This window comes from Chelmon rostratus, chromosome 23, assembly GCF_017976325.1.
Source record: "Chelmon rostratus isolate fCheRos1 chromosome 23, fCheRos1.pri, whole genome shotgun sequence".
Lineage (NCBI taxonomy): Eukaryota > Metazoa > Chordata > Actinopteri > Chaetodontiformes > Chaetodontidae > Chelmon > Chelmon rostratus.
This window is the reverse complement of record NC_055680.1, coordinates 5,412,198-5,439,721: the sequence shown is the minus strand read 5'-3', so window position 1 is coordinate 5,439,721 and position 27,524 is coordinate 5,412,198. Positions and strand designations below refer to the sequence as shown.

Sequence of the window (27,524 nt, the reverse complement as noted above, 5' to 3'; positions counted from 1 at the left end):
TTGTCATGATTGTCACACGTTTCAATGCATGCACTCACCCGCAAATGTACTTCATAGAGAAAACAAATCACAAGCAAACACTGAGTCAAGTCACTGCTAAATGCTATTTATTTAGTATTTATTTTGTTCTTCAAACAAACAAAAGCCAAACTATTTACACATCTTTCAGTTGTTCTTTTCCAAAAACAGTTTCATTACATGTATGCTGTTATTTTAACAACATTCAAAGACTCATTAAGCAAAGGAGCTGAACTGACTGGGATAAAACTTTCACAATATCTTTTAGGTCACTACTGTTGGAACCAGTTATCAGAGCTAAAATAAACCAGATGATCAACCTCATAGCGCAAAGCAGACAGGCCGTGACAGGATCTTTACAAAGGCTGCAACCAAACATCCAGGGCTTTTAGAAAACACAATTTTATAGTTTATCTAATCATAAAAGCATGTGTAGTTCAGTAAAATAAACTGCAAACTACTTTACCATATAGTAACAGCTTTTAAAAATGCCAAACACAGGTATTTTTAAAGTCATTCACAAATAAGAGACTTCATAGTATACTCACATGGTCAAAGTCAATTTCTTTGTTTTGCCAACCTATTACAATATTAAACTTAGTAACCATTTAGTATTAATTCAACATCAATTCAATAGTAATGACATACTGTGCCTACTGTGGCGACCTCAGTTAACAAAGATATAGCTATAGCAGGCAACTAACAACCAATACCTCAGCTAAACAATATGTGTGCATGTATTACAAGTCTAAACTGATACTAGTCAATGAATATCAGTTGCCATTTAGATTAAAAACTGCATATTCTTTAGTTATCAAGGACACAAAAAAACAACTGGGTGACTAAAAGCATTAATCTCTCAAATCCAATTAGATATACATACATGGAACAAGATACTTTCCAAATCTTCCGCAGGTGGAAATTCCTCTCAGATAACACACAACTGACTGTTTGATTCCTTATCTATTCACTACCATCAAATGGTCGGCAGTCCTACCAGGTGCACAAAACAGAGGCAATCTGGGTCAAGTTTCAAGTTTCAAACCTCAAGGTTTAGTGCCAAAATGCACAAATATCATCATGCAAGCTTGCTCTAACGATCATGCTTCTAATACAAGCCTGATTTGACATCTCAAAACTGTAAAAAGCACTTGAAGCTTCCACAAACAAGTCCCCCGGAGTGTAAAAAAAACCAAAAACCCTGACTTTTATCTTAATGTGAGGCGGACCTGTCACTCTGGTTCCATTTTGCCTAGAGCTGTATATCCAACAATAGTTATGGCACAGCAAGTTTGTGCTTTACGCCAATCCTGCGAATTCCCCCCAGTCAGCTCAGCTCCTGACAGTACAGACTTCAGCCCTTTATTAAGCCTGCACCTTCAGCAATAATCTAAACAGGAAATCTGAACAAATCCACTCTTCATTTTAAGGAAACCAAAAGGGCAAAAAAAGCCAACCACCAGCAAAATCAGATTAATCAAAGAGCTGCTCTATTCTGTTGCTAACTTGTAAATATCATGGTGGTACATGTATCAGGTTAATACAGAACAGACGGTTCTGATAGCCAACAGAAAACGGTGTCGTAGAAAGCTCCTTTCTTTCTTTGACTTTAGAGGACAGTCAACCAGGTGATTTCCAACTTAAATTTATCATTTAGAGAACATTTTCAGTTAGCCGTTCAGGACTCAACTATACAATTTAAGGCATGTCGAACAAAGAAATAAAGCAAAACCCACTATGAGAGAGAAATCAGAACACAAACTTTTACATTATTTACAAAGCTCAGCGTTTATACTGATGAGCGTTGACGCTTGTGTGTGTGACGGTGTGATTTGATATTGATGTAGCCCTAAAATGTGTGCAGACATGGTTCCAGAGGAGAGCCAATGTATACTTGTTGTAGGTATATTTGTTGTAGGTGTGCATGTAGTGTGTCTGCAACTCCTTTGGACTCTAGGATCTATGTGACATGTAGCTATGTGTTTGTGTCTTGTCATGTTTTAAGTCTTTTTGTTTTGTACAATTCTTTCAGTTCATCCAGTTCCACAGCTGCAGGGATTCCTGGTGACTTCGATGTAATCCAGCCACGTCCGCCGTAACCCAACCCAGCTCTCAGTCTCTGACGTCTGGGCAGGAGGGCAGGTCTTCTGTCCCGCTGGTTAGAAGACCTCCATGCAGCCACCTGAGAGTTTCAGGCTGAGGTGGGTGATGACATCTGGGCAATACGTGCCTCCTTTTCCTCCTTGCTGGAGAGCGCCTGATCAAATCCAAACCCTAACACTTCCAACACAGATGGGATCCATGGTCGATAAACCTGTAACGTCATCTGGTAACTGTCCAACTGATAATGCCAACAGCCTGCCCAGTCCGAGGTCAAGACAGAAAAGTTTCTTGGGGTTTAAGTTCAAAAAGGACATATTTAGGGTTAACTGGTTCATGGGTTGGCTGTAGATTAGATCCTCCTTGCAGAGGGCAGCAAATAAAGCACAGCCAGACTCCTGGGAAGACAGATAACAGAAACCATCATCACCCCACTGTCAGAAACAAAAGTGCTACAAGATTTACCAGGAGTAAATGGATCAAATTAAGTTATTAGCATACAGTGCGCCAAGAAAAAATTAAGTAAAAATATCTTACCAATGCCAAGGACTTTTCCTCTTGCAGTCACTCTACAGCTCTCAAGGCAGTCATCAGGTTGGGAGATGAAGTGGAAGTGTCCTTGCCAACAGCTCTTCAAACCAATGTCTGCCTCTTCTACTGTCATATTGATCAAACACTCTTGGTGGGGCTCTTTGTAGTGACTGCAACATCCATTTTGATGAGTAACTATCAGTCAGTCTTGGAGCCACGTGTTCGACACCTCAGTCCATGTGGGTTTCCCTTCCATCCCCGCTTATTTCAGGGTTACTGGCAAACTAAGGGAAACTCACAGCGAGTCTATCTCAAACTATATTCAAAAAGATTGATTTTCTTGAAGAACATTCACTCCATATAATCAATGTCTCATGAATTTTCCTTCATCCATTTGCAAATTTTCTTTCTATTCTGAAAGGTAATACAAAAATATGGTTATATACAGGAGGTGGGAGAAGACGGGCTTCTCGAGTCTCTTATTTCAGTTTGGGAATATCTTTTCGGTGACTTTGTCAAAGTCATAGCAATCCTCCTGTTGTAATTGTGCTCCCATCCCCACAATGGTACCTCACAGCTTGAATGAACAAAAGTGCATAGGTGAGTTGGTGAGGGCAGGGTGTGAGTGCACATGAGGGTTGAGGTGAAGACAAGTGCACTAAGCAGGTGTACTCATATCGCCCTCTCAGTTCCCTCTAGGGTTATGCAGCCCTGCACTCCGTTCTCCACAAAGAGCCCATCCTTGATTTTCACGCCTGCGCTCCACGGTTGATCAAGTCTCAGGATCCACAACCACACACAACGGTCCAGTTAGAGGATCTTGTCCATGTTGTGATGCCTGCAACTCTACCTCAAACCAACACCACTCAATGTCCATATGGCAGAAGCGCACTTGCAAACCCCACCCGTCTTATGTGGGAGCAAAAAAACAAAAAACAAACAAAAAAATTGAAACAAAACAAACAAAAAAACAAAACTGCACCCACAGATATCAATGTGGTTTGTAAACAACCAAAGCTCCAGTATGGAATAGAAAGAGTCCTTTCTTTTAATTCTTAGTCACTATTTGAACGACCAGAATTGTAGAGGCAGTGTGTTCAACTGTATCCATCCCAAGTTTTTTTTCTTCTCCGCTGTGTTAAAAAAAAAGTCCTTGCTAAACTCTTTGAAGCTTTTTTGTATTTTGTTTCCATTTTTGAAATCTTCTGAGGAAAAAAAAATAATATCTGGTATCAGCACGGGTTTCTTGTCATTTTTTTGGAATACATTCAATATTTTCTTAAGAAAGAAATAATAGACACACTTCACATGGCGATAATGAAACAAAAATGAAAAACAGATTAAGGGAAAAAAATTAAAACACACAACAAAAATAGCAGCCCCAAGTGCTCATTATCTTAGTCCAAATACTTTTTAAACTTTGTATATAATGTATATATTCATATATATTTTTCATTAAAAAAAGAAAACTCGTCATTATCAAATTGCAACAACGAATAAGTAACACAATATGCTAACATTTCATGCACCGTTCTGTGCACTTGCACATTAAGATGCTGTATTTTTTTTTTTTCAGAGTCAGAAACTCGACACCTTTCATTCACAAGTTCGAGAGCTGACAAAAGGCAACGTGATCACACCCCAGGAAAACAGACTGGACTAACCTTCCGATGGATCACCCCTAGACTGAACTAGAAATATTTACGATATAAACTTACATACTTTACATACACTGTGCTGAGCACTGACACACATTACACTCGCTCTCAAAAAAGAGTTAATGTCTCAATGGCCACGCACCCTATCAAAGTTCTTAGGCACAAATGTGCATTCATACACATACAAAAAAGCACATGTATTCAAAATGAGTACCTGTAGTCTTAACTCATTTCTATGAACAGTAAATGAACATGTACACTGAAAAACACACACGCACACGCATGCACACACACACACACACAGTCTCATTCTGATGCACACACAGTAATGTCCCTCATGATTTGCCCTGTTTGCTAGTCCTCACAGGTCTAGAGACAGCTCCCCGCATGGAGAAGCTAAGGGAAATAAACTAGTGGTGGTCATCATGTGATGAGCGCAAAGCTAACATTTACGAATGTATGCATTTCTATTTCGTCTATCTGGGGATGAAGAGCTGGTGAGAGAAAGGATGTGTTGTGCAATTGCCCTCTCTCTCTCTCTCTCTCTCTCTCTCATTCATTCATTCATTCATTCACTCTCTCTCAAAACATACAGATCAAGTCCCTGTTTGGAGAAGGGAAACACAAACACACTCTCTAAACATGAGAATACAAAATTACCATTTGAACAAAAAAGACAAAAATGGCCTCTTATGTTTCATACGTGTTGGTAAGCAACAAAAGAAAGAAACAAAAACATTGTGCAGACTGGTATATTACTGATACAAACCAACCATCACACATCGGTCACTCTCACAGTCATTCATACACATTCACAAAAATATTCACTTCTATAACTAACCCCATTTGTTTGATTTTTTTTTTTTTTTTCTCATTTCTTTTTTAGGCAAGTGCAAATCTTCAAGTTTTTTTATAATCCATTTTTCGATAGCTTTACTTTTTATATAAACGTAAAAAAAATGCTAAACAAGAGAAATATCAACAGTGTTTGTCTTTTGAGAAAGGATTTGCTCTCTGATAAGGTTTCAACTAAAGGTCCCCCTGACTTTGAAAACAGCCCGACTGTTCACCCCACCGACTATTTCATCAACCCCCTTCCAGTTCCGATGCACATGCACGCAGATGTGTATGTACACAAACCGTATATGCGCACTGATTCCCAACACACACACATTCACGCACACACACACAAAAAAAGGAAAAAAAAAAAAAAAAAAACTATTCAAATCCCATCTCAATAAAGTGCATTAGTTCAGTATAAGGTGCTTAATCTTTTGAGTGCCAGAGGATACCCATCTTCCTTTTAACCTTGTCCCTCCTCACCACCCTCTCCCGTGCTCAAGTGATCAACTGGTGCAGCAGGGAGCCCTTTTTTTTTCTTGCCAAAGGGAAGGAAAGAGTGGAAGGCGCAGATCCAGGCGCCTCCACCCTGCACCTCCCCTCACACTTGCTCAGTTCCTACCCACATCCCCCGGTTCCCCCAGCAGTGCACATTCGTCATCAGGTTTGTCTGATTAAAAGACAGAAGGCCTCAGGTAGCTATTGCTGCTGCGCTGCGTCACATCAGTAATCCTCCACCATCTCCATCTCATTCAGGCTCAGACACTCGCCCGCATTGTGGAATGAGTACCCTGCAGGGAGGAGGGGGAGGGCAATGATATCAGAAAGAAGACATGGAGAGAGCAAAGTAAGATCAGAGGAGGCTGAGACACGAGGGGTTACAAGAGCCGTCTTAAACGGTGTAGGCAGGGGACAAAGACGCATGCCAGAAATAATTCGGAAGTCCTCAGCATTCCTTAGAGCACCCCCTGTTTGGCCAATTTGGCTGCAAGTGCTGTGATCTTGTCACTGCGTGTGACTCACTGGTCTGCTGTCCCAGACAGAACAGTCTATGGGAAATACTGACAGGTGTTGTTGTGTACTGGGAAACGGCAAGCCATATCCCATCCTGGTGTTGCACGAAATAGCTCATGGGCACATAAATAAACTTCAGATATAAGCCCACCCTATGAGCACATCCTACTCACCACCTGGAGAGGGTGGAAACAAGTCATCAAGAAGATGCAATACTTTCTGCTGCTGCTTCAGAAAGTTGCACTTGTTCCTTTGCTTTCGTTAGGCTCCATTTGATTACAGGTGATTTTACATTTTGCCGTGTTTTGTGCATTAACTAACTTTGAAGTGTATAGTTTTCGTATTTGCACACAGGTAATGTTGCATATAATCACAATACTAATCTGGGGCCAAGCTATTTACAGCTAGCTGTACGTAGCTTTAGACCATTTACAGATGAAAGAAGTCAAAAGGAGGAAACACTAAATAGTCAGGTCACATACCTAGGATGCTGGGGTCAGAGTGCAGCATCATGGGCTGTTTCTTCTTCATCTTTCCCCCCTGGTTGTCATAGAGACCAGCCTTGCCCATGTGGTTGGCTTGAAACATGGACTGCAGGGTGTTTGGATTCATACCTCGCATTGAGTCCTTAAGAAGATAGAAAATGGAGGAGGGGGAGAAAAGTGAAGATGATTTAGTGGGGCCATTGAGAATGGTCCCCCAAAGTATTTTTCTAATCAGCTATGACAAAATAAAAACAAAATGCATCTTCATTGTAGCAGTCAGTTACTGCTACTGCTTTAATGTTTCCAGAAAACCTGACTGCTATCTTAAATTTGAGTCTTACATCCATGACAGTGTTGTGTACATTTTTAGAGTTCTCAGAGTTGCTTTGAAGGACTCATGTCCCCACGATTGATGTTTAAATTTAGATTTTTGTCAAGATATTTGAAGTTTCCGGCTCAGGTTTGATATTCAGTATACTATACTATATACTATACACTATAAAATACATTTTAAAGGAGCATTGAAGCCACATCTGACTCTACACTACTTACAGTAGTAATGTTATAGTTAGCTGAGGTGTTCCCTCTAACACCTCAACTTCATCACTGTTTGCATGTACAGTACAGAGGCATGTCTGCATTTACCTGCAGAGGGAAGTTCATGTTCAATCCAGCCACATCCTTTGATAACTGGGACAAATAAAGAGGAAAAGAGGAGGAATTTACAATGGTGACAATGGAATAACGCACTCCAAAGGTTTCTCTTATATTATATTTCTCTTTCTAGTCCGTTAATAGTTTTTTGAAAACATTTATCGTAGTGTATTACAAGCCTGACCTTCATATAAAAACATTCATCATTTTGTGTATGCTCTTTTCTTGTCTATTTATTAATGGGGAGTATAATAGGACTCATTTCACTGATTTGCCTGTTTTTTAATATTTTTAAGTACATACGTCTTACTGCAAGTATATGGTTTCTTTTTGTGCATGGTGCAATTTAGTAATTAAGGCTCTAAACCATTTACTAACAAACCTAAAACGTTCAGGTAATGAATGGGAACTGTATTCCTCAATTAAATTAACACAAATATGATGTTACCTAAAATATGGGTACAGCCAATAATGTGGACAGCAGCCTTACTTGTTAAATTCATTGTTGAGAAAACACTCGTTTTTCAAAAAAAATTATAGATGCTATTTAATTATGAAACTTTCACTTGAACTGAAATGCAGGCTGAGCAACACTAGAAATTAAAAATGTCTACCCATCAAAATCCTGCATCTTGCAATCTTTAGCAGCAACATAACAAATGAAGTTAAAAACTAAAATGAAGCTTCCTTTATATAGAGTGAAAAAAAAAGCTACATCAGGGTTTCAGCAAATATGCAAAACTTTTTCCCGGTCTTTCGAGCTCAGTACAACCTGCTGCTGCTGCTGCTGTCTCTGTTGGTTGGCTTTCTGTTTGGCACGTCGCTCCAGAAACTGTTTGGCGAACTCTTTGGCTTCCACTGTGTCCCCTAGGTAGGACCGGATGAAGTCCAGCACTGCATAGGGAGACTCCACCTCCTTCAGGTATGCCACAATTGTGGCAACTTAATGAAAGACATAAGTTTAAATAAGGAGCAATGCAACTCAAAATTATGGGAAAAGATGTTAGGTAAAGATGTATTGTTATGTTTAGGTACTTGAATGTGAGTTCTAAAATATGTTCAGCTATCTAAGTTAAGGGTGAATTCTCCTCGGGCTTGACATTGCTAAATGCGTAAAAGCTGAGCAACCTACCATCCAGAGAGGAGGAGGAGTTGTTGGCAGAGGTGTTGAGAGCGTGCAGCATCTGTTCACACCAGGTGGTGAAGCCGTCCTGAGGCTTCATGCCTTGCAGCAGCTTCAGCAGTTTCTCCTCCTCCTCCGTACGCTTACGACGCATCATGTACTGATCACTGCAGAGGACAGAAATGTTCAATGCATATCAAATATGTGCATTAAGTTTAAGATATATGCTTATAGATTAATATTACACTGCTATTAGCCACAGTAGGCGCAAAAATAGGGTCATGGACAGAGGCACAGTATTTCTAATAGGCCATCCAATGTTCCTTTGAGGTGCATACTGTCAATAAGCATTTTTGTTTATTCAATCTGGTGTCACGTACCTGAGTGAAGGACTGCTGCGGCTGTTCTTCAAGCCCATGTTGTTGTTGCTGTTGCCACGGAGGCCAGATTGGTTCTTCACAGCCTCGTCCCACATGCCCATGCTGCCTGAAGAGCCTCCACTGCCACCCTTACCCTCCATTCCTCCAGGCCCGCCCCACATACCAACACCATCCACCCACTGCCCTCCCATGGAGGAGCTCCCCATCGACATGCCGGAATGCTGGAAACAGATTTAGAAATAATTATAAAAAAGGGCATGTAATTTCCTTTTGGATTCTCCATGACTTTCTGTATGAAACCTTAGAAACATATAACTTCAGTTGCTGAAACTCACGCGGTCTCTCTGCTGCTGGGCTCTCTGTTGCTGCTGCTGCTTCAGGAGCCTCTCCGCCTCCTGCTGCATTTCCAGCAGAGCCAGAGCCGGGGGCTTTCCTGCCTTGGCGAGCCCAGAGGAGGGAGCCCCACTCCAGCCTGAACCACCTGCTCCAGGACCTTGCTGCTGGGGGGCCTGCTGCAGTAACTTCATGATCAGTTCCTGCTGCTGACGACACTACAAGAAGGTACAACAGGGGTCAACAACTCCCAGCGGTAATGCTCATTTCTTACTTGGTGAACAACCCTCAAAGCCACTGTTCAGCTATTCTTTTATTTATCTTAAAACTGTTTACTACTGAATATGATGACAACCAATTGTGATCTATAACTTACTGACTCAGAGAATAAATAATGTAAACTCGCCATTAAGGCACAATTGCACCTAGAAGGTTTCAGCTTTAATGAAATATGAAAGGTTTGACATTTATATAAAAAAAGAACCTTGTAAAAAATAATTTGACATGAAATGACATGAAATGAACAAGCATCTCCTTCCTTCATCTCACCTGCTTGCGTCTGAAGAGCTCCTCCTCCTCCCTCCTCTTCTGTTCCTCCTGTTGCCTCCTCTTCTCCTCCCTCCTCTTACGCTGCTCCTCCTCCTCACGCTTCGCCCTGAGTTCAGCGTCTCGCCTCTCCTGCTGGAGCTGAAGGGAAAAAAAATCAGGAATCAAATGGAGTAACAGACACAAACTGAGATTAGAATAAGCAAAAAAACAGATATGACTGACTGTATAAAACAGAAACTGCAGACAGTGAATTTGTGTTCTGAGGCTGAAAATGTTACGACTGAACCCACCTTTTGAAGCTGTTCGAGAGTTGGACCCTGAGTAGAAGGATTCATTGTTATGTCCCAAAGACTGGCTTCACCGCCTACATGGAAATAAAATTGGGTTATTTTAGTATCAGTGGATACAGTGTTATCGGTGCATGCACATGCACAACCACTTGCAATCTGTAATGTACCTGACGGCTGTGAAGCTGAGGTATGCATGTCCCACATGGACCCTGTATCTGGCACTGACATCGACCTGTTCATCGAAGGCATCATACCCTGCTCACTGCACCTGGAATATACAATAAAAGCCAAACACGGAAATTAAAGATCAAAGTAAAACTCTCCTGTGATGCAGGGACTTTCTGGGGGGTGAAATAATGTCCCTTGAACTGAATTTAGACCCTGGTGCCTCTACCGTACTCCAAAGGTTCCTAGTCCCTGGTGAAAGTTCCCATAGGGACACGTGGCTTATGACACAAACAAATTAATGTTCACTACTTCAGACATGTAAGGCAAAACCTACATTTACACTCCCATAGGCCTACCTGTTAATGAGCTGGAATAGCTGCTGCTGTTGGAGCTGCTGATAAAGAGCTGCTGCTGCTGCCAGCTCCTGTTGCTTTTTCAGGCGCTCCTGGTCCAGGTTTCCCTGAAAAGCGGAGAGCAATCACCAGTCAATCCAATGCATTTTCAAAGTCAGGATACCAACAGCTTTTCATACATAGTGGGCCAAGTCCAAGAACTGTGGTGGGTTTTTACAATTGTATTTCTACATGCAGCCATCAGGAAAACTGTCCATTCTTTATAACTACATGCTGTGCTCAACAAACTAGTCTGGATGTCTTCAGCATACAGATATATGTCAAAAATTCACCATATTGGAATTATGTGTGTCTACAATGTGCATATTTATAGTGTTGCATTACATCATTAAATGATGGTATGGAACCTGTCCTGTTCTGCTCCACTAATTTGAAGCTTACATGCATCCAGTGATTTTTACTGGAGCTGCTGCATATGGTTTTTATGACTATGGTTTGAATGTGGATATCTCTTTCCAACTTCCTTCCACAGGAGGGGGCTGAGATATTAACTGTGATGCAATTAAAATGACAATATAAAGTTTTGTGTCTTAAAATCAAGCAGGGGGTGATTTCAGAAACTTTCAAATAGAGCCCGTTATGTCAAACTGAATTTGAATTAATCGCTGGTCTTTTACCGTGACCTGTCTATCAATCTTCCCTCTCCTCTGCATCCTCCCTTCCCCATCCTCTACGTTGGCTGAGCTCTGACTCACAGTCCCGGCGGGCCCCCGGGTGGGCTGCGGGCGCTGCGTTGGTGGTGGCTGTCTCACCAGCAGGGGCGGCGGGGAGGGCCCTGGGGCGAAGGGCACACGGCCCCACATCTTGATGACGTCCCCCAGAGGCTGGAAGCCCTCATCGCAGCCCCGCTTCACCAGCAGGGTCATGGTGAAGTAGCCAGCTTGGAACCACTCGCACATCTCCACTGTGGTGAATGGGCCTGATAGTGCGAAGAATAGCAACAGAGGGAGAAAGCAAGATGAGTTCACAATGCAAACCATGTGATTATGTTGCTGACTTTGTGCACCTCACTTAAATTAGTTCAGATAATGGCAATATTTATAAATTAATACTCTTATGCTGGCATGTATGAGTAAACAGGTGACTGAACGCCACAGTGTGCGAGTGTACCCTGGATCTCTCCCTGTGGGTCCTTGTAGAACCACTTCATGGCTGCCTCATGTGACAGTGGCAGAGCAGCTGCTGTGTTCCTGCTCTCCTGCTGCTGCAGAGCCTGGGTGAAACACTCCTCTTCCAAAGAAGTGTCCTGCAGTGATGCCACCATCTTCTCTGCCTCCTATGCACGCGCACACACACACACACAGGCACACGCACGCGCACGCGCACGCACACACACAGTTAAAAAAAATGTTCCTGTTACATTTAGTATATAATATTTCTGAGACAGATTGAAATGTGCCTCCTGTTGTTCTTACCTGCTGCAGGTGCTTCATGCCCTCATCATCCTCTGCGTCTCCACCAGATGGAGGGAGGGGAGGAACGGCAGTGGAAGAGGGAGGGGGAGGCAGACTGGAGGAGGCGACAGAGCTGGGGCTCAGCTGGGCCTTGGAGCCCCCTACCGGAGCCATGTCTGACACAGAAACAACATCAACAAACATTATTAAAACAATGGGCTCTATTTTTAGTTTTCTATTTATGGGATGATGATGATGTTGGATGTTGGGGGGTAGAGCCACCTACTGGCTCTGCATCTGATACAGCAGGAACAGCGGGTTCAGTAAACAAGATATTAAATGACTGGGGCTAAACATATTGTATATCAACCAAAATATCAACGTGGCTGAATTTCCTCCCACACACTCTGTCCTGAGACGAAAAGTGTTTGGCTGAATGCGAGAAGCCAAAAGGTCTATAGTTACAAAGCCAGGACAAGACTTTCAATGGTTGAATAGTGATGGTTCGAAAGTTAAATCTTTACAACATACAGATACTACAGTTACTTTTCAGTTTTTCATTCGTCATACTGTGCTTGTCAGCGGGGCTGTATTGCAGTTGAAACCTCTGCACTGCTGATAATCAGAAAAAAGCAGGCTATGACTGACAGAGGCATTCCTGTAAAGCTTTTACTGCCGTGCAAACGCAGGCAGCATATGACTTTCAGTCCATACAACAGAGACCAAAACCACATACATCTTTGTGTCACATTTAATATCATACTAACTAATTTATCGAACTTTTCGAATGTTCTCCACATCATGCAGTCATGTTTTACAGTCAGTGGCAGCACAAAACTCTACTTGAACACAAAAAGACATGGAATAAGGTGTACCTTCGCTGGGTGTGCTGCTGGCCTTGACAGGGTGGCTGTTGTTCAGCTGAAGGTTGTCTGCCACTGGGCCAGCGTTGCTGGGTCGAGGCTCCGGGAACGAAGGGGTGCAGTGGACTGGAGGAGAGGAGGAGGGTGATGCTGGCTTTGTCTCACCATCCCCTACAGCAGAGCCACTTTCCTTACTCTCTGTGAAGCGAGAGTGGAGGAAAGAAAGGAAATAATCATTTAGTAACATGCCACAATCATTGGTAGACGACTCCTCCTGATCCTGTGATCAACTAGGAAAAAAAATGTATGGACAAAGTGTAAACAAATTGCTGTTTATTTAGGGTGCAAACAGCTCATATAGTGCAGTTCACTTTATCAGGCTCTGTTAACAGTTCAATTTTGATTTAGAATCAATTTCAATCAGCTGACACATTATATGACACCCCTAGGTGATCAGATTATAAACTGTAATGTTTGACATTGTAAACATTTAAATGAGGCCAAGAACAATGTTAAATGTTAAAATTTACTTTTTAAATCTAGTGACTGAATTATTTTTTTCAGGTTCTGGGAAATGTCACTATAATTTAACAGAAAAAAGCACATTAAAATCATCGAATACAGAAGTCTTTCTTTACCCTTGTCTTTGTCTCCTTCAACACTGTTCCTCTCAGTATCAGCAAGGCCCTCCTCTTCTTCCTCTTCTTCTATCCCCTTAAACTCCAACTCCTCCTCCAGGATTGTCTCCTTGCCACCCTTCTGATAGAGGACGACCAGGAGAAACAGATAAAATGTGTAGCAATAGTAAAGAACATTAATGAGCACTGACAATTAAAGAAATATACAATTGAAATATACACAATTTCCATGTACAGACTCGACTTTAACAACAACAGAATCACACACACCTTAATGGGCATGAAAGCTCCAGAGGAGTCGAAAGTGCCCATCTCCCCGTCCTCCTCGTCCGTACACCACTCGGGCAGGCCGTCCCTGTCGTCCTCTAGTCCGTCACTGCCTGCACGTCGGCGGCCACCACTGTGACCCTCAGAGTCCCGGAAGTCGAAATCAAACTTCCTCCGACGACTTTCGCCTGGACCGGCATGGTCTCGCCAGCCTGCTGAGCGAGGACCACCATCTGACAAAGAAACGGACCACCATCAGTAAGGATACTGTCACAAGCAATGATGAGAGGAGTCATGAAAATATTAATGAAACTTATGTTCCTACTACAAAATGGTACAGAAACAGTTGCCCAGACAATGATCTTGGGATGTGTTATATCTCACCTCTGAGGGTGTTAATCTGTAATTAACCAGCCTCAGTTTAGGGTAGAAGATGAGTACAAATGTGTTGTTCGGAAAAAGTTATGTGGTTCCTTAACCTTACTAAAAATGCAGCTTTGTTTCAGCAAAAACCCAGCTACTACTATAACTGCTACAGCAATTTCTTGTAGACATCGCTGCACTGCCACTAGATGTCACTATATCTACTGTTAAAGTCAGACCTGCTGCACACATTGTCACTGCTGAGGTTTAATGGCATGGAGTAATGGGCAGTATACAGTGCATCCAGAAAGTATTCACAGTGCTTCACTTTTTCCACATTTGGTCATGTTACAGCCTTATTCCAAAATGGATTAAATTCATTTTTTCCTTCAAATTCTACACAAAATATACCATAATGACAATGTGAAAAACCTTTTGTTGTTGCGATTTTTGCATTTCTTTTTAATAAAAAAGAGAAAGAAATCACATGTACACAAGTATTCACAGCCTTTGCCATGGAGCTCAAAACTGAGCTCAGGTGCATCTTGTTTCCACTGAGCATCCTTTAGATGTCCTACAGCTTAATTGGAGTCCACCTGTGGTAAATTTAGTTCATTGGGCATGATTTGGAAAGGCACACGCCAGTCTATATAAGGTCCCACACTTGAGACCACAGACCACAAACCAAGCATGAAGTCAAAGGAATTGTCTGTAGACCTCCGAGACAGGACTGTCTCAAGGCACAAACATGAGAAAGGGTACAGAAAACTTTCTGCTGCTTTGAAGGTCCCAATGAGCACAGTGGCCTCCATCATCCATAAATGGAAGAAGTTCGGAACCACCAGGCCTCTTCCTAAGCTGGCCGGCCATCTAAACTGAGCGATCGGGGGAGAAAGGCCCTGGTCAGGGAGCTGAGAGAGAACCCGGTCACTCTGTCAGAGCTACAGCGTTCCTCTGTGGAGAGAGGAGAACCTGCCAGAAGGACAACATCTCTGCAGCAATCCACCAATCAGGCCTGTATGGTAGAGGGGCCAGATGGAAGCCACTCCTCAGTAAAAAGCACATGGCAGCCTCGCCTAGAGGTTGCCAAAATGCACCTGAAGGACTCTGACCATGAAAAACAAAATTCTCTAGTCTGATGAGACAAAGATTAAACCCTTTGGCTGAAATGGTAGGCGTCATGTTTGAAGGAAACCAGGCACGCTCATCACCAGGCCAATACCATCTCTACAGTGAAGCATGAAGGTGGCAGCATCATGCTGTGGGGATGTTTTTCAAGTCAAGTGGTGTAGTAGCGTCCACACAATCTACATTTTCCCAAGCATTTCTGAAGCTCCAACGCAGCAGAGCTTTCTGCCGCACTCTGAAATAAAACTTTTAAGGCTCAGTAAGTGATACCACCACCATACACCAATTGTTGGGCTGATGCCAACAATGTCTCTGCTGTAGGGGAAAAGAGACATGTGAGCTTGAGTTTACTTGATGGAAATATGGCAGAGGAACTGATCCCAAAGGAGTGGAGATTTTTGTTATTTTTCTTCAGAGTTATTCAAGACTGAGTTAACAGTTAGTCCTGCAAATGTGGCCAAGTCTAAATTAAGTATACTCGACACCTGCTTTTTGTTCTTGTGTGGAGCACGTTTTTTTTGTTTGTTTGTTTTTGCTGCTATATTGATTTTGGAGAAGTGAGAATTTTTCTTTCCAAGGATGTGCTGCCTTACATTGTTATTAGAGTGAAGAGGTAGAATCATGTTTTAAGTGGAGCATTACTTTTATTTTTGTAATACTGTGCTATAATACCATCACCGTAAAAAACAATCCCAAAAAAACATTGTGACGTAAATTCTAGGTCATACCGCCCACCCCTAACCACACGTAAGACATTGCATAATTACACTAATTTGAATGGCTTTTTTGCCTTTTTATTTCTTTAAAGACACAGAGTGTTACAGATTACATAAAGAATCTGTATTAGTAAAGGTCGTGATTTAGGCCTCAGCAAAAATGGTCTTATATGGTTTGAAGTTGTTCAATACAAAGTGCCCATGTAACCCACATATAAATCACTCAGTCACCTGAGGCTATATATTGTGAGAAAGCTTCAGCTCAGAGCTGAACGTTTTGGGAATAAGATGTAACAACATGCAATACACATATTAACTACTGTGCTTAGGAAGTAGTTACTCTGCTCTGCTTAGGAAACAGTCTAAAAGAAAATTGGAAAATTTAACTTCCTGTTTAGCTACATTTCAGGTGACTCCATGCTTGTTTTGACAGAGCAAGTGCACTGCATTAACAGAAAACTAACTGTTAAAACCCTGAAACCACCAGTTTAACAAATCCATTCTAAATCATGGCTTAACTAAGCTAACAGTAACAGTCCCTCCATACTCGTGAATAAAATCATATTAAGGGTGTGAGGACTGTCCATCCACATTTTAAAAAGGAAAATAAATGATGAGGACTATGCCTTTTCTTGCGTCAAGCGTCAATCCATCGTTTTCAACACAAACATGAGTTTGAGGCAGCGCTACAATAAATACATAAATGTTTGCATTTATCATACCATCCCTGCGGGGTCCAGTGAGTCTCCAGTTGCTGCCTGGCTCCCCCTCGTCCTCGTCCTGTTCCTCCCGAAGGGTGCGCCAGTTATCGCTGTCAGCCCTTGTGTACTCCTTCCTCCCTGGACCCCCGGGACCTGCAGACTCTTCAAAGCCAGGACGCCCCACCTCCCGCCGCAGCGGTTTCTCAAAACGACGCTCACCCCTGAGGAAAGGAGGGAAATTGAGAAAAATTCATATCAGTTAAGTGATACAACAGAGGAAAACAAGCCCAAAACATTAACTACATTTTTATCCTTGAGATATACGTCTAGCCAAAACTTGCATCTCACCACACAGATACAGATTCACACATTTTAACCAAGCCCATGAAGAAAAACGACCGAAGAAGTATGACAAAATGATACATTAAGTCAGTCGAGGCAGATAAGAAAAAGTTGCCTGCAAAAGTGAGATAAAGCATCCAACGAGAGCAAAAATCTACAAAAATACCTGAGCGGATTATTGAGTTTGTTACACTGGATGACAGTTTCTCTCAGCAGTGAGGATACACACCTTTACTTTGCCATGGAGCACTACTATAGTTGGACCCCAGATTTATTTGACCTTCAGGGAGCAGGTGTTGCGTTTTTCTTACCGGTCATCCCAGCTCTGGCTGCGGTGTATCTCTCGCACACTGCGGCCAAAACCCACTTCCGCATCTTCAATACTTCTTTGGTAGAATCCACCTTCACCACGACCTCGTCCTGATTACACACACAAACACACACACACATGTTTATATTTAACATAATTATCATCTGAATGAGAGAACTTCTGATCAACTATTAGGGATTGTTTCACTCTCTCCAGTTGAGTGTGCTCCTAAGTCTTTGAATCAGCCTAATAATTTTTATTTTTTGGAATAATTTCACAAATGTTTTTATAACTTAACAAAATTTCTTGTAGTACTACTTAACTAGCTTGTATCCCTTTCAAGCTGCTGACTGCCACAAACACCAGCACATGCACAATGATGAAACCCACATAGCATCATTCATCCAAGTTGTTTCCTTGGCTGCCCTGAACCGGATGGCTAGTGTTTACGTTGGCCATTCATATGTGCAGAGAGCGGTGTGTGCACAAGGTGAGTTCATAAACCCCAGTGGTTTTAGGCAGGTGTGGCTGGACAAAAGACGGGCTATTTAGACAGGCCAAGAGGAAGTGTGCTGCATCAAGATGGTGGAAGAAAAATGGGAAATAAACACTTCAGTGGCTAGCTTGAATAAACTGCCTTACTTTCTCTGGATAACAGCCACTGTAGTTTCAGCCAAGGCTTTTGGGCAGCATTTCTGTTGCTGTTGGACTCGTGTTAGCTTTAGCACAAGTGGTTGTGGATTTATCATGAGTGCACTTACGCTGAATCAATGCTGTAACTATTTTGTTTGTTGGATTTTTTTTTTGGCCTCATGCTTTTACCTCGACCGCCTCGTGTGGCCCCGCGTCCTCGGACCACTCCAGCTGGGACGGCCCCACCCACCCCTTTTCCCATGAGCCTCAGCACCGCCACACTGTTCACAGACATGGAGAAGTTCCTCTGCGGAGAGAGAGAATGGAAAGAGCAAAAGGGAGGAATGTGAGGAATGCGAGCTCACATCCACATTTATCAAGCAACAGAAAAGCTTGCTTTGGAACTCAGGTTGTATCACGTTGAGAGATCACATGATGAGCTAAAACAGTTCAACAGTTGCGGGTGTAAGTGTATTTGTGAGTGAGTGTGTTGGTGGCACACCTGCTCCTCCTCGGTGAGAGGCACCAGTGCCAGTGGCTGCATGGGCTCATCTTGCAGAATAGCAGCAAACTCCTTATCCTGCATGTCCTCTGGGACCTAAAACAAGAACAATGGGCACTTAGAGGAGAAAACTACAGTGTCTTTTACCATGACTTCAAAAACAACTGACCTACAAACAGGTATTCATTTTTGAGGATGGAAAAGTAAATGGAGGTTTGAAAGCGATCACTTTTAGCACTAACTACTTCCTCAACATTGCTTAACATGAAATATCATTCTTCTCATTCTGTGAATCATACAGTCTTTCGAGAGACTTTGTAGAGTTTTGCCACCAACCTTGTTGTCTTTGATATAAAGTGCTAACATCTCCTCTCGGCCGTAGCGGTACTCGGCCAGCTTGTACTTTGGCATGGCGGGGGAAGGAGGGGGGGATGTCACACTCCCCCCACTGGACAGTGCACGGAGCCTGCAGAAGGAAGGGCACAGGAATCATTAAGAATGAGCATAATCTCTTACGCAACATCACTCATTTCTTGTATGAATCTCAAACACCATAAAACATCTGGATTTGAACGGAAGGTGGAATGTTTTTTGCCACTTTTAATCTTTAACATTATAAAATACAAAAGGAATAACTAATATTATTATATTGATACTAATTACCCTGTTGGAACAGAAAAAACAGAACTATTGTGCAATTGCAATATAATTCCTTTAAACTTGAATTGGAGAAAAATGTCTAATAGCATCCATCTTGCAGCAGGGAAAAAGGAATTTACTAAATGTTCTGTAACAAATCAACCATCCTCCTACGCAGGTCCCCCTGAATACACTTGGCTCAACACATACGATGTATTAGCTTTCCAATCTCAAGATTTCATTTTAAAAAGCTATTACTAGCAGGCCAGATTCCAAGGCCTGCTGTTTAACAATGGCTCCATTCACATGCCTCTACAAAGTGTGTCATTGACTCACAGCCTCACATCAAAACCATATGCAAGTCTGAGAGGTGTGGAGGTGGGTGTGGGGTGCAAGGGGTAAAGAAAAGCATCATGAAAGGCCAGTTGGTAGTATGTGGCATATCAAAGAGGGTAAAAAAAAAATAAGTGAAGCGGCAACTAATATGCATAACAGGAGAGGAGCTGGGAAAACATGCTAGTGTGTGGGGTACTGAGAAATATTTTTGCACTATTGTATCCACTTCACTTGAATTTAACTCTGAAAAATGTAGCATCCCATCGTCAGGATATAGCATGAAATCTAAAATATGCCACATATGTAAATCTATACAATCATAATCCTCTGTGAGAGACTAATTGAGCAAAAGGATGGCCTAATATTTGTTAGACAAAAATAAATGCATGGCGGAAGGTACTCACTTTGAATTCTACAACTATGACTAACAGCATACTTGTCAATTCTACTGCCAACAAAACCTCAAACAGTCTAAATAATTTTGTGATGCTAACAGGCATTAACAAAATTGTAAACACACTGGCCAGACAGCTGTATGTGGTGAGCACAAGAACTGGCTGCTACATAGCTATATTAAAAAGGGTACAAGGATAAAAGTGGGCTAAAAGGGCCACTGAGAGGAAAGCAGCTGCAGATGTGTAAAGAGAGAAATATTCTGCGAGGCTGGCATTACACCAAGAATGCACAGAGCAGTCACAGCAGTCCCCCTCTCCATTAATCGTTACACAAACATACACTGTAGAGGAGGTGGACAAGCGGCAGAGGGACAGAGAGATGGACAGGACTCCGCTGTGACAATACCTCCAGTTCGACCTCAGTCAAACCTAAAGTTTTGCCACAGTTAGTTGTTACAAGAGAAAGCATTCTTTGCAAGCCCCAACTAAAAATGTTAAATTGCATATACAAAGCCACTGAACCCATGTGGACAATTATAGTAATATACTGCTCCACATTTTTCCCCCTTGATGGCAGGACAAAAAGACAGTGATGTTGGTTCGTCTCTTATGGTACAGACATACTGGATCTGTTTACATGCAAATTCATTTCCTAGAGAGCAGGAGATCCAGCCCTGTAGTGCATAATGGATATGACAAAGCAAATAAACAGACCAGTTGCTGCAAATGAATTTGCATAATCACAACTTGATCCCTGGTTTATGCAAATTAGTTTGTCCAGCACAAGAAACCAGGCTCACAAAAATCCGATCAAACTGTCAAACTAGGCAGTGCTGATAAAATAAGTATCAAGATTCTGTGCATTAGCTATTTCTTGCCTGAAATATTTTCAGAAACATATTTTAGTGTACCATTTAGCTGTAATATGAGAAAGTTTGTGTCCTGGCTGCTATATTTAAAATGGATGAGCCAAAACCAAGCACTGCCCAACTCGCAGTACGTCACCCACCAGCCAGAGCTTGCAGTAGTCCGGTGTACTCAAACTAGGGATGACAATGGACACACACAAACACCGACATACACCCACACCAATCTGAGGCCATCACCCAGTCGGTGTGCCGAATGATTGAAACCAATTAGCCGCCGAACAGTTGGGTAGAGGGTGAGAGATTTAGAAAGCTAGTTCTGTACTTTCAATCCAAGTATGTTATACCAGTGAGAGCCACTGTGACTAAACGCAATGAAAAACTTTGAGGAGAAGGATGAGCTACAAGTCGAGAAAAACAAAAACACAATTTTGAGGACATCTTTAAAAAGCTTCAAAAACAGTCCACAACAAAACAAGCAAATCCTCACAAAGTAAAAATGCCAGAAGCGGGACCCAGCAAACATATGGCAGTTTTGATTGAAAATTTTCTCAAAGCATATATTGGTCATCAAAAAAAGTTCCCAATTATTCCTCTCTCAAATGACTAATTGGATAATCAATGAATTGTGTCAGATCTTCGCAAGTAAGGGCAATTTTCTCATGAAATACAGTATCAACAATCCTGATCCCAGGAGGATGATTCCTGATTTGGTCCGTGACCAGGGATCTCATAAAACACGAAAAGCAGATTTCCATGACATCCATGGTGCATATTGTAGTTTCCAGAGGATGAATCCCTACTTTTTTTTTCTTCTTTTTTTAAAAACCAACCCCCTGACCTTGCCTTTAGAGTCATCATTCAGCCAAAACATCCAGTTTAGACACAAAATAATCTCACAACAAATACAAATGACCATAAAATCTGATGCCCACATTTACCATCTAGAGGTAATAGTAGAATGTGTAGACCAGGTGACAGGGTCAAAAGCTCTACAACAAGGAAGTTAAGTAGACCTTGAATGGAGTCATATCGAAAACACATTTCCTTCAACTAAACCTTGGAATCTATCTGACCATCATGACAACAATCACAGTTATTTTGTTCATGATATAATCTCTATGTATTAAGCGCTATTTTAAAAATGTGTTGAATAATATAAAGAAATCAGATCAGTTACCATTCTGGGCCGAAGTTGAGAGTCTCAGCAGTCATATTCCTCACGTCCACACAGAACTGAGTATCTGAGAGGGAAAAAAGAAAAATTCTGTTTTATTTTTTCTGGGGGAAAAAAAAACACAACTTGAAGAAAATGCATGAGCAAAGGAATAAATATGCCACAAACTTCCTTACCCTGTCCAGATGATCGGAGCAGGCTGGACTGGGCTGGACCAGGCTAGAGCTGGCTTGCTTTAGTTAGGCTTAGGTGACTAGAAGGCTGAGTGGTGCTTAAGCTGTGGTCACAGAGCTCCCCAAACACACAGACACAAAGAGAATAGCTGCCAGTTTCAGGTGCTTGAGGAATACCAGGTTATCAGGTCCTAACTAGGTAAGGAAGGGGGTTTGACAATAGTTTGGAGAATGGAAGCTCCTGCTACTCACAGCCGAAAAAGGTTGTTAAACATAAAAAAAGAAACAAAAAGAACCTTGGAAATTAACAATGGAACAAAATAAAACACTCTTGCTAGTAATAATGTTTTCTTTTTTTTTTGTTTTTACAGCAGTTATATCTCACATTAAAGTTAAAAATATGAACTGATTCATCAAAAAGGTAACGCAGGAACGAAATAACAGCCGAAAGAATGAAACAGGCTGCTGGAACAGCTGCCAAGAGCAGACGCGACTCGCACTCCTCTTCCCCTTTCTCTCTCTCTCCCCCTCTGTGCCTTTTTCTCTCGCTCCAACTGAAATGTGGATTGACGGAGACCCTCCAGGTAACTCCTTTATTTCCTGTCCTCCTCCCTTTGCACCACTGAAAATAAAGCAGAGTTTGAGAGAGGGGATAAGAGAAATTGAACAATTCAAAGTGAGATGGAAAAATAATGTTAGAAGTGGACACTTAATAAATTAGCTGCCGGTGACTTATTTTTCACAGCTTGGCAATCAGCCTATATTGTGATAGGAAAGGAAGTGTAATTTGATTTTCCGTTGTGTAGCCATGACACACTATTTTCACAGCCTGCCATGGACTCACTGAAAGGTACCGGCCCCACTGGATCGAACCGTCACAGCACACTGAGCTGAGAGAAAACCACTGTGGTATACCTACACCAATAAATGAAACAACAAACTATTTGGAGTCTAGTGCTCAATCATGGCCCAGTGTTGCTGCTGCTCAGAGGAATCTAGGGAGTCTATTTCAGTGATTTTGTGAACCAGCTGCCTCTTAAACCAGGCGCTGGTTTGGGATAGTTCCTGAAAATGTCATGGCAACCAAACCAATATCCAGGCAGTTAATTTCAACAGTTATTTCTCATACGTAGTTAGTGTGTCTCTGTCGTGAACAAAGACCTAGCATCCTTACGTGTTAACATTTGTTCAACTTCTTTCTTCTTGCCTTCAAGTTACAGGAGTAAGCCACCTTACTTTAAGCACCGTTAATAGGGACAGATGTACAACCGGGGATGGCAGAAATAAAGTTGCCAGCCTGGCTGTTACCTTTATTTACACGTAATAAAGAAAGTAACCATGGTTATTTTAAACCTAGACCTTACTTTCTGACTTTTTACCATCATGACGATCATGAGTTTTTTCCTTTCCACTGAGCACTGGTCTCTGATACACACCAGGCCAATCTCCAGGACCATCTCAACTAGGGCTAGGTATTGGTACTCAACACCTTCGACCAACCAAAATAACCAGCACCAAGGAGTATCAAAACTCCTTTTGTCAAATGATACCAGTGTTCAACCCTTTTTGTACCCAGATCTAGGAAAATGTGACTATTTGAATGGTTTTGCTCGCACACTGGCACTGCAAGACTGACTGTGACTTGGCTGCTAACACAGCAGCTACAACCCCAACAATCTGTGGTGTGGTGAAATCTCTCTTGGTATTGGTATAACTTTAAGGGTACTGGTATTGGCAATGGTGTCATCATTTCTTAAATGATACCAAGCCCTAATTTCAACTATCTGAATTCAAGATCTGATTTAGTACATATCCTTAAAAAACTGTATAAGAGGGTGATATACCAACATATGCAATGACAGTGATTATATTTCCCATGTACCATCTAGCATTAACAAACATGTATTTTTACACTCTGCTCTAGGTTGCTGGGCTTTGTAGGCTAATCTAAAGGAAAAGAAAAAAGCCTCAAAAATGTACCACATGTAATTCAATACAACCTTCTCTCAAGTCACTGACTGTATAAATTCAAAAAAAGGTCAAAGCGTCTTAGGAGCTGTAGTTTTTGAATGCTGACAAAATAATGGTTGTTTCATCTCTGTTAAAATGTGTACTAAAAGTTCTGAATTCTGTTATTCAGTTCATTTGAAAACAGACAGAAACCCCCAGGAACAGATTTCATTTTGTCAGAAAGACTGCTGAAAGTAACTCGATGAAATCCTAGATGAACAGGGGCCAGTTAGGCAACGGGGGGCAGGACTTCGGGGTACTGTAAGTATTGTGTTGGCACCTCTAATGGCACAAAAGTTATACCGAATTATTTGCATTTAAAATGGCATGCATACACCAAGCTATATTTACTCAAAGAAATGCAAATATCAATAAGTAGATAACTTTGCCCAGACATTTCTATTTAACTTTCCAACCGACGAGTCAGTTTCCGTGCAGCAACATACTACAAGCCCCTCGCACCTCCATGCCACCGGAGTACCATTCTTAATTTGATTCATCTTTCTAATTAAGTAGCAATACGTAGTTTTTATGTACTCACTATTAGTGATAGGAATAAGCTTGCCAATCACTTTAAAAGAAGAGGCATTCGACTCTTGTGTCTGATAAACGGCTACTCAAAAGAACACTGATTAAACCATCAACAGATATGTAATTCTGAAATACTCACATGTAATGCAGTGCTGTCTGTTTAAAAATAGTGTTAAAATGGCAGAAAATATTTTCACTGATGTGATCACTAGAAGTGCCTCAACAGTAACAGTAAGTAAAAATTTATACTTTTATTATCTTAGTGAATTTCTCCATTGTGAGATTAATAAAGTTTTATCTAATCTCTAATCTGCTTTTGCCAACATACCCCTTCATTTAAATTTAAAGTCATTTAATATGGTGAGGAAGAGGAAAAACAAGCTTTAGTAGTAATTTTGTAGGTTCACCATTTGCGATGACTAATTTCAAAATCCAATATAAACACCAGATGTTTTTGAAAATTGCTGCAAATGAAGGTGGCAGTCTATTGTGCTGTTTACTACTAGTGTTGGAATTCGGCAACATATTATGCCTCATTGCTCTTGGTCAACACTACATGACTGCAGTACAGAACTTGAACAGTTTACCTTTAAAGTAGCTCAAAAGACATTAACATACCTGTTAATACTGCAATATTCATGTTTAAGGCAACAGACAATTAGAAAAGTTAATGCTGACCTAATTTGTCTATAGTTTGGGTATAAATCTTTCATTTTAGGTTCATCTGCATGAGATGTAGTTGGCACTGTGTGTGTATATGTGTGAACTGAAGACATGTCAACCTCTATAGTAACTTTAGTGATAGAATACAATCGTCATGGTGGTAAAATGTGTAAAAGGCCCCTGTTGAATAATGAGTCGTACCATTTCCATCAGACCTCTGGTTGCCACAACTGTTTGCTTTACTCTTTTGGGCTACTGATGACAACGTCTCCTAATTATCTAGGTATTATTAGATTCTACTATTATTCATACTAATCATACTCAAAGTAATGTTCTGTAATTAAATGAGCATTGGGGCCTTAAACGCTTAACTTAGCAGCTATTTACAAGTTTAAAGGCAGCAAAATAAGAAATCACTCAACATTAGGATTCAATTAGGACACTTATGATTCAAAATCGTACAAATTACAGTGAGATCAGTCAACACATTACAACATTTGCAAAATTTCAATAACGTCAGACCACATTTTGATAGAGAACTACAAGCTAAACGATAAAAGCCCTCTTGCAGTTATTTTGGTTTCAAAATACAACCATCTTCAGTCTGTAGTACTAACTTTACACTGAGAAACTGATGCAAGGTCACAGAGGAATAACGTTGCTTGCAGAATATTAAATCTCTGGCGTTTGAACATTTGCAAATATGCGCTTCCAAACGTGGCGGGATAACGATTTTTAGCTGCAGGGATTCCTACTGTAAAGCTATGGCAAAGCTGACATTCAATGCAGAGCAGTTTGTAACTTCAGCAAGCTAAACAATGTTAAATTGTTTGGTCGTAAAGATGGCTAACGTATAGACAAAATCGCTTGGGTTGACATTAGCTATCGTTAGTGGCTGCGAGCTACATTAGCGTACACTTTGTTCGTATTTTAAGCTAACTGGCGTTGCAGCAGTTCGAATTGTGGGGAAATAAAGATAAACGAATCGCTACAACCTAATATTCTCCACATTATTATATTTCTGTTGCATAACACAGAATGATTAGCTAGCTTGCTACCTAACCTAGCACAAGGTATGCGCTGATCGTAAAGGCCTTGGCTCGTAGGTTCAAATGACACCAGATATGATGGCGGAGGGGGGCGGAGTGTCGAGATCAGACTCCCCGGCCTGCTCCGCCAATGTGCGGACGACCACCTCCACTCCGCTGTCGGTGTTAAGATAACGTTAATGCTAACGCGATATAAACGAAACAAACACAATGACAGAAACAACAGAGTTTTACCCTTAAAATAACTCGCAAGTGCCCTGCTCACGACGGATAAATCCCAACCGTCGGAGCTGCAAGAGCTGGGGTTAGCTTGTTAGCTCACGTTAGCTAGCTAGCTAAAAGACAAGCTGCAAAGAGGAACCATGGCTTACCTTCACTGTTTATAGCTACCAGACTGGTTGTCTGCACGGCGTGTCTACAGCCAATATATCGTATGCATTGGTCTCTTTAAACACTGTAATCGTATTCATTCGACAGAATCGTACTTTCAGAAAGTCGCGCTCTGTATTTTATTTATTATTTTTCCCTCTCCTCCAACGGTCGCAGCTGCGTATCAGTATGTGTCTGCTGGCTCCTAGTCGCTGCTCTTCTTGTTGTTTGTGTTTCGGAAACATGGCCGTCCGTGTGATACCACGTGACTGGACATTGACAAGCGACTAACCAATGTTGTAGCAGGGCAAACACACCCCTATTTACCAACCTGGACACTGCTGTGTGCCGCACTTTGCAATGGCGTGTTCAAATGCGGAGCGTCTTAGCTGGATGGATTTAATTAGCCAGTAAGCTGTGGCGCGAGGCCAACTTCAGCATGACACTGCATTGAAGACATACGTCCACAGCAGCCAGCTCCATACATATCGGCGAGGCAGCAACGTGTCGTCACACAGTAACGAAATTAAGTTCTGATGAAGTTGTTTCGCAGACATTGCAGTTAATAGCATCGTGCTTGAAAAGCGTAATGAGATATTTTGAGTTATTAACTATCAATACCCTTGAGAGTGGACTGAATGACTAGCAGGGCATGTTTAGTGGTAATGTCGAACTGAGCATGTGCTATAGGTCTGTGGTTAGCAGTATCGGGTTTAATCAGCAGAGGGCGCCGTTGAGTAACAGCATACTGTACTTAAACAGTAGTAAACGCCTTTGGAAATGTACACGTAGCCTGCCACTTTGAAATGGGGCCTTCCCTCACATAGTAGATATATAAGACTAAATTAACATTAAGAATCTATTGCATGGGTTCTCAAAAAGAAGGATTAAGGTGGATGGACA

The 27,524-nt window shown here is 41.6% G+C and overlaps 1 protein-coding gene across 5 annotated transcripts; it reads right to left on the bottom strand.

Annotated features, from left to right (window-relative positions):
* Positions 1 to 85: 85 nt before the first annotated feature.
* gigyf1a (GRB10 interacting GYF protein 1a) lies at positions 86 to 26,842 on the bottom strand. Of its 5 annotated transcripts, none has more exons than XM_041964625.1 (26): positions 26,624 to 26,842; positions 22,003 to 22,621; positions 21,830 to 21,893; positions 18,750 to 18,879; positions 18,414 to 18,509; positions 18,101 to 18,218; positions 17,280 to 17,388; positions 16,648 to 16,847; positions 13,722 to 13,951; positions 13,452 to 13,572; positions 12,826 to 13,011; positions 11,972 to 12,126; positions 11,667 to 11,832; positions 11,174 to 11,475; positions 10,500 to 10,603; positions 10,143 to 10,243; positions 9,976 to 10,049; positions 9,686 to 9,823; positions 9,139 to 9,354; positions 8,804 to 9,024; positions 8,433 to 8,590; positions 8,073 to 8,242; positions 7,292 to 7,336; positions 6,644 to 6,788; positions 2,656 to 5,938; positions 86 to 2,516 (listed from the first exon to the last, which is right to left on the bottom strand). In XM_041964625.1, the coding sequence occupies exons 3-25, from the start codon at positions 21,862 to 21,864 to the stop codon at positions 5,871 to 5,873; spliced, it is 3,288 nt and encodes a 1,095-aa protein (XP_041820559.1). In that variant the 5' UTR covers positions 21,865 to 21,893; positions 22,003 to 22,621; positions 26,624 to 26,842; the 3' UTR covers positions 86 to 2,516; positions 2,656 to 5,870. The 5 variants fall into 5 exon arrangements, with proteins under 5 accessions (XP_041820559.1, XP_041820562.1, XP_041820563.1 ...); XM_041964628.1 differs by having other exon boundaries at positions 11,252 to 11,475; XM_041964629.1 differs by having other exon boundaries at positions 11,309 to 11,475.
* Positions 26,843 to 27,524: the final 682 nt, after the last annotated feature.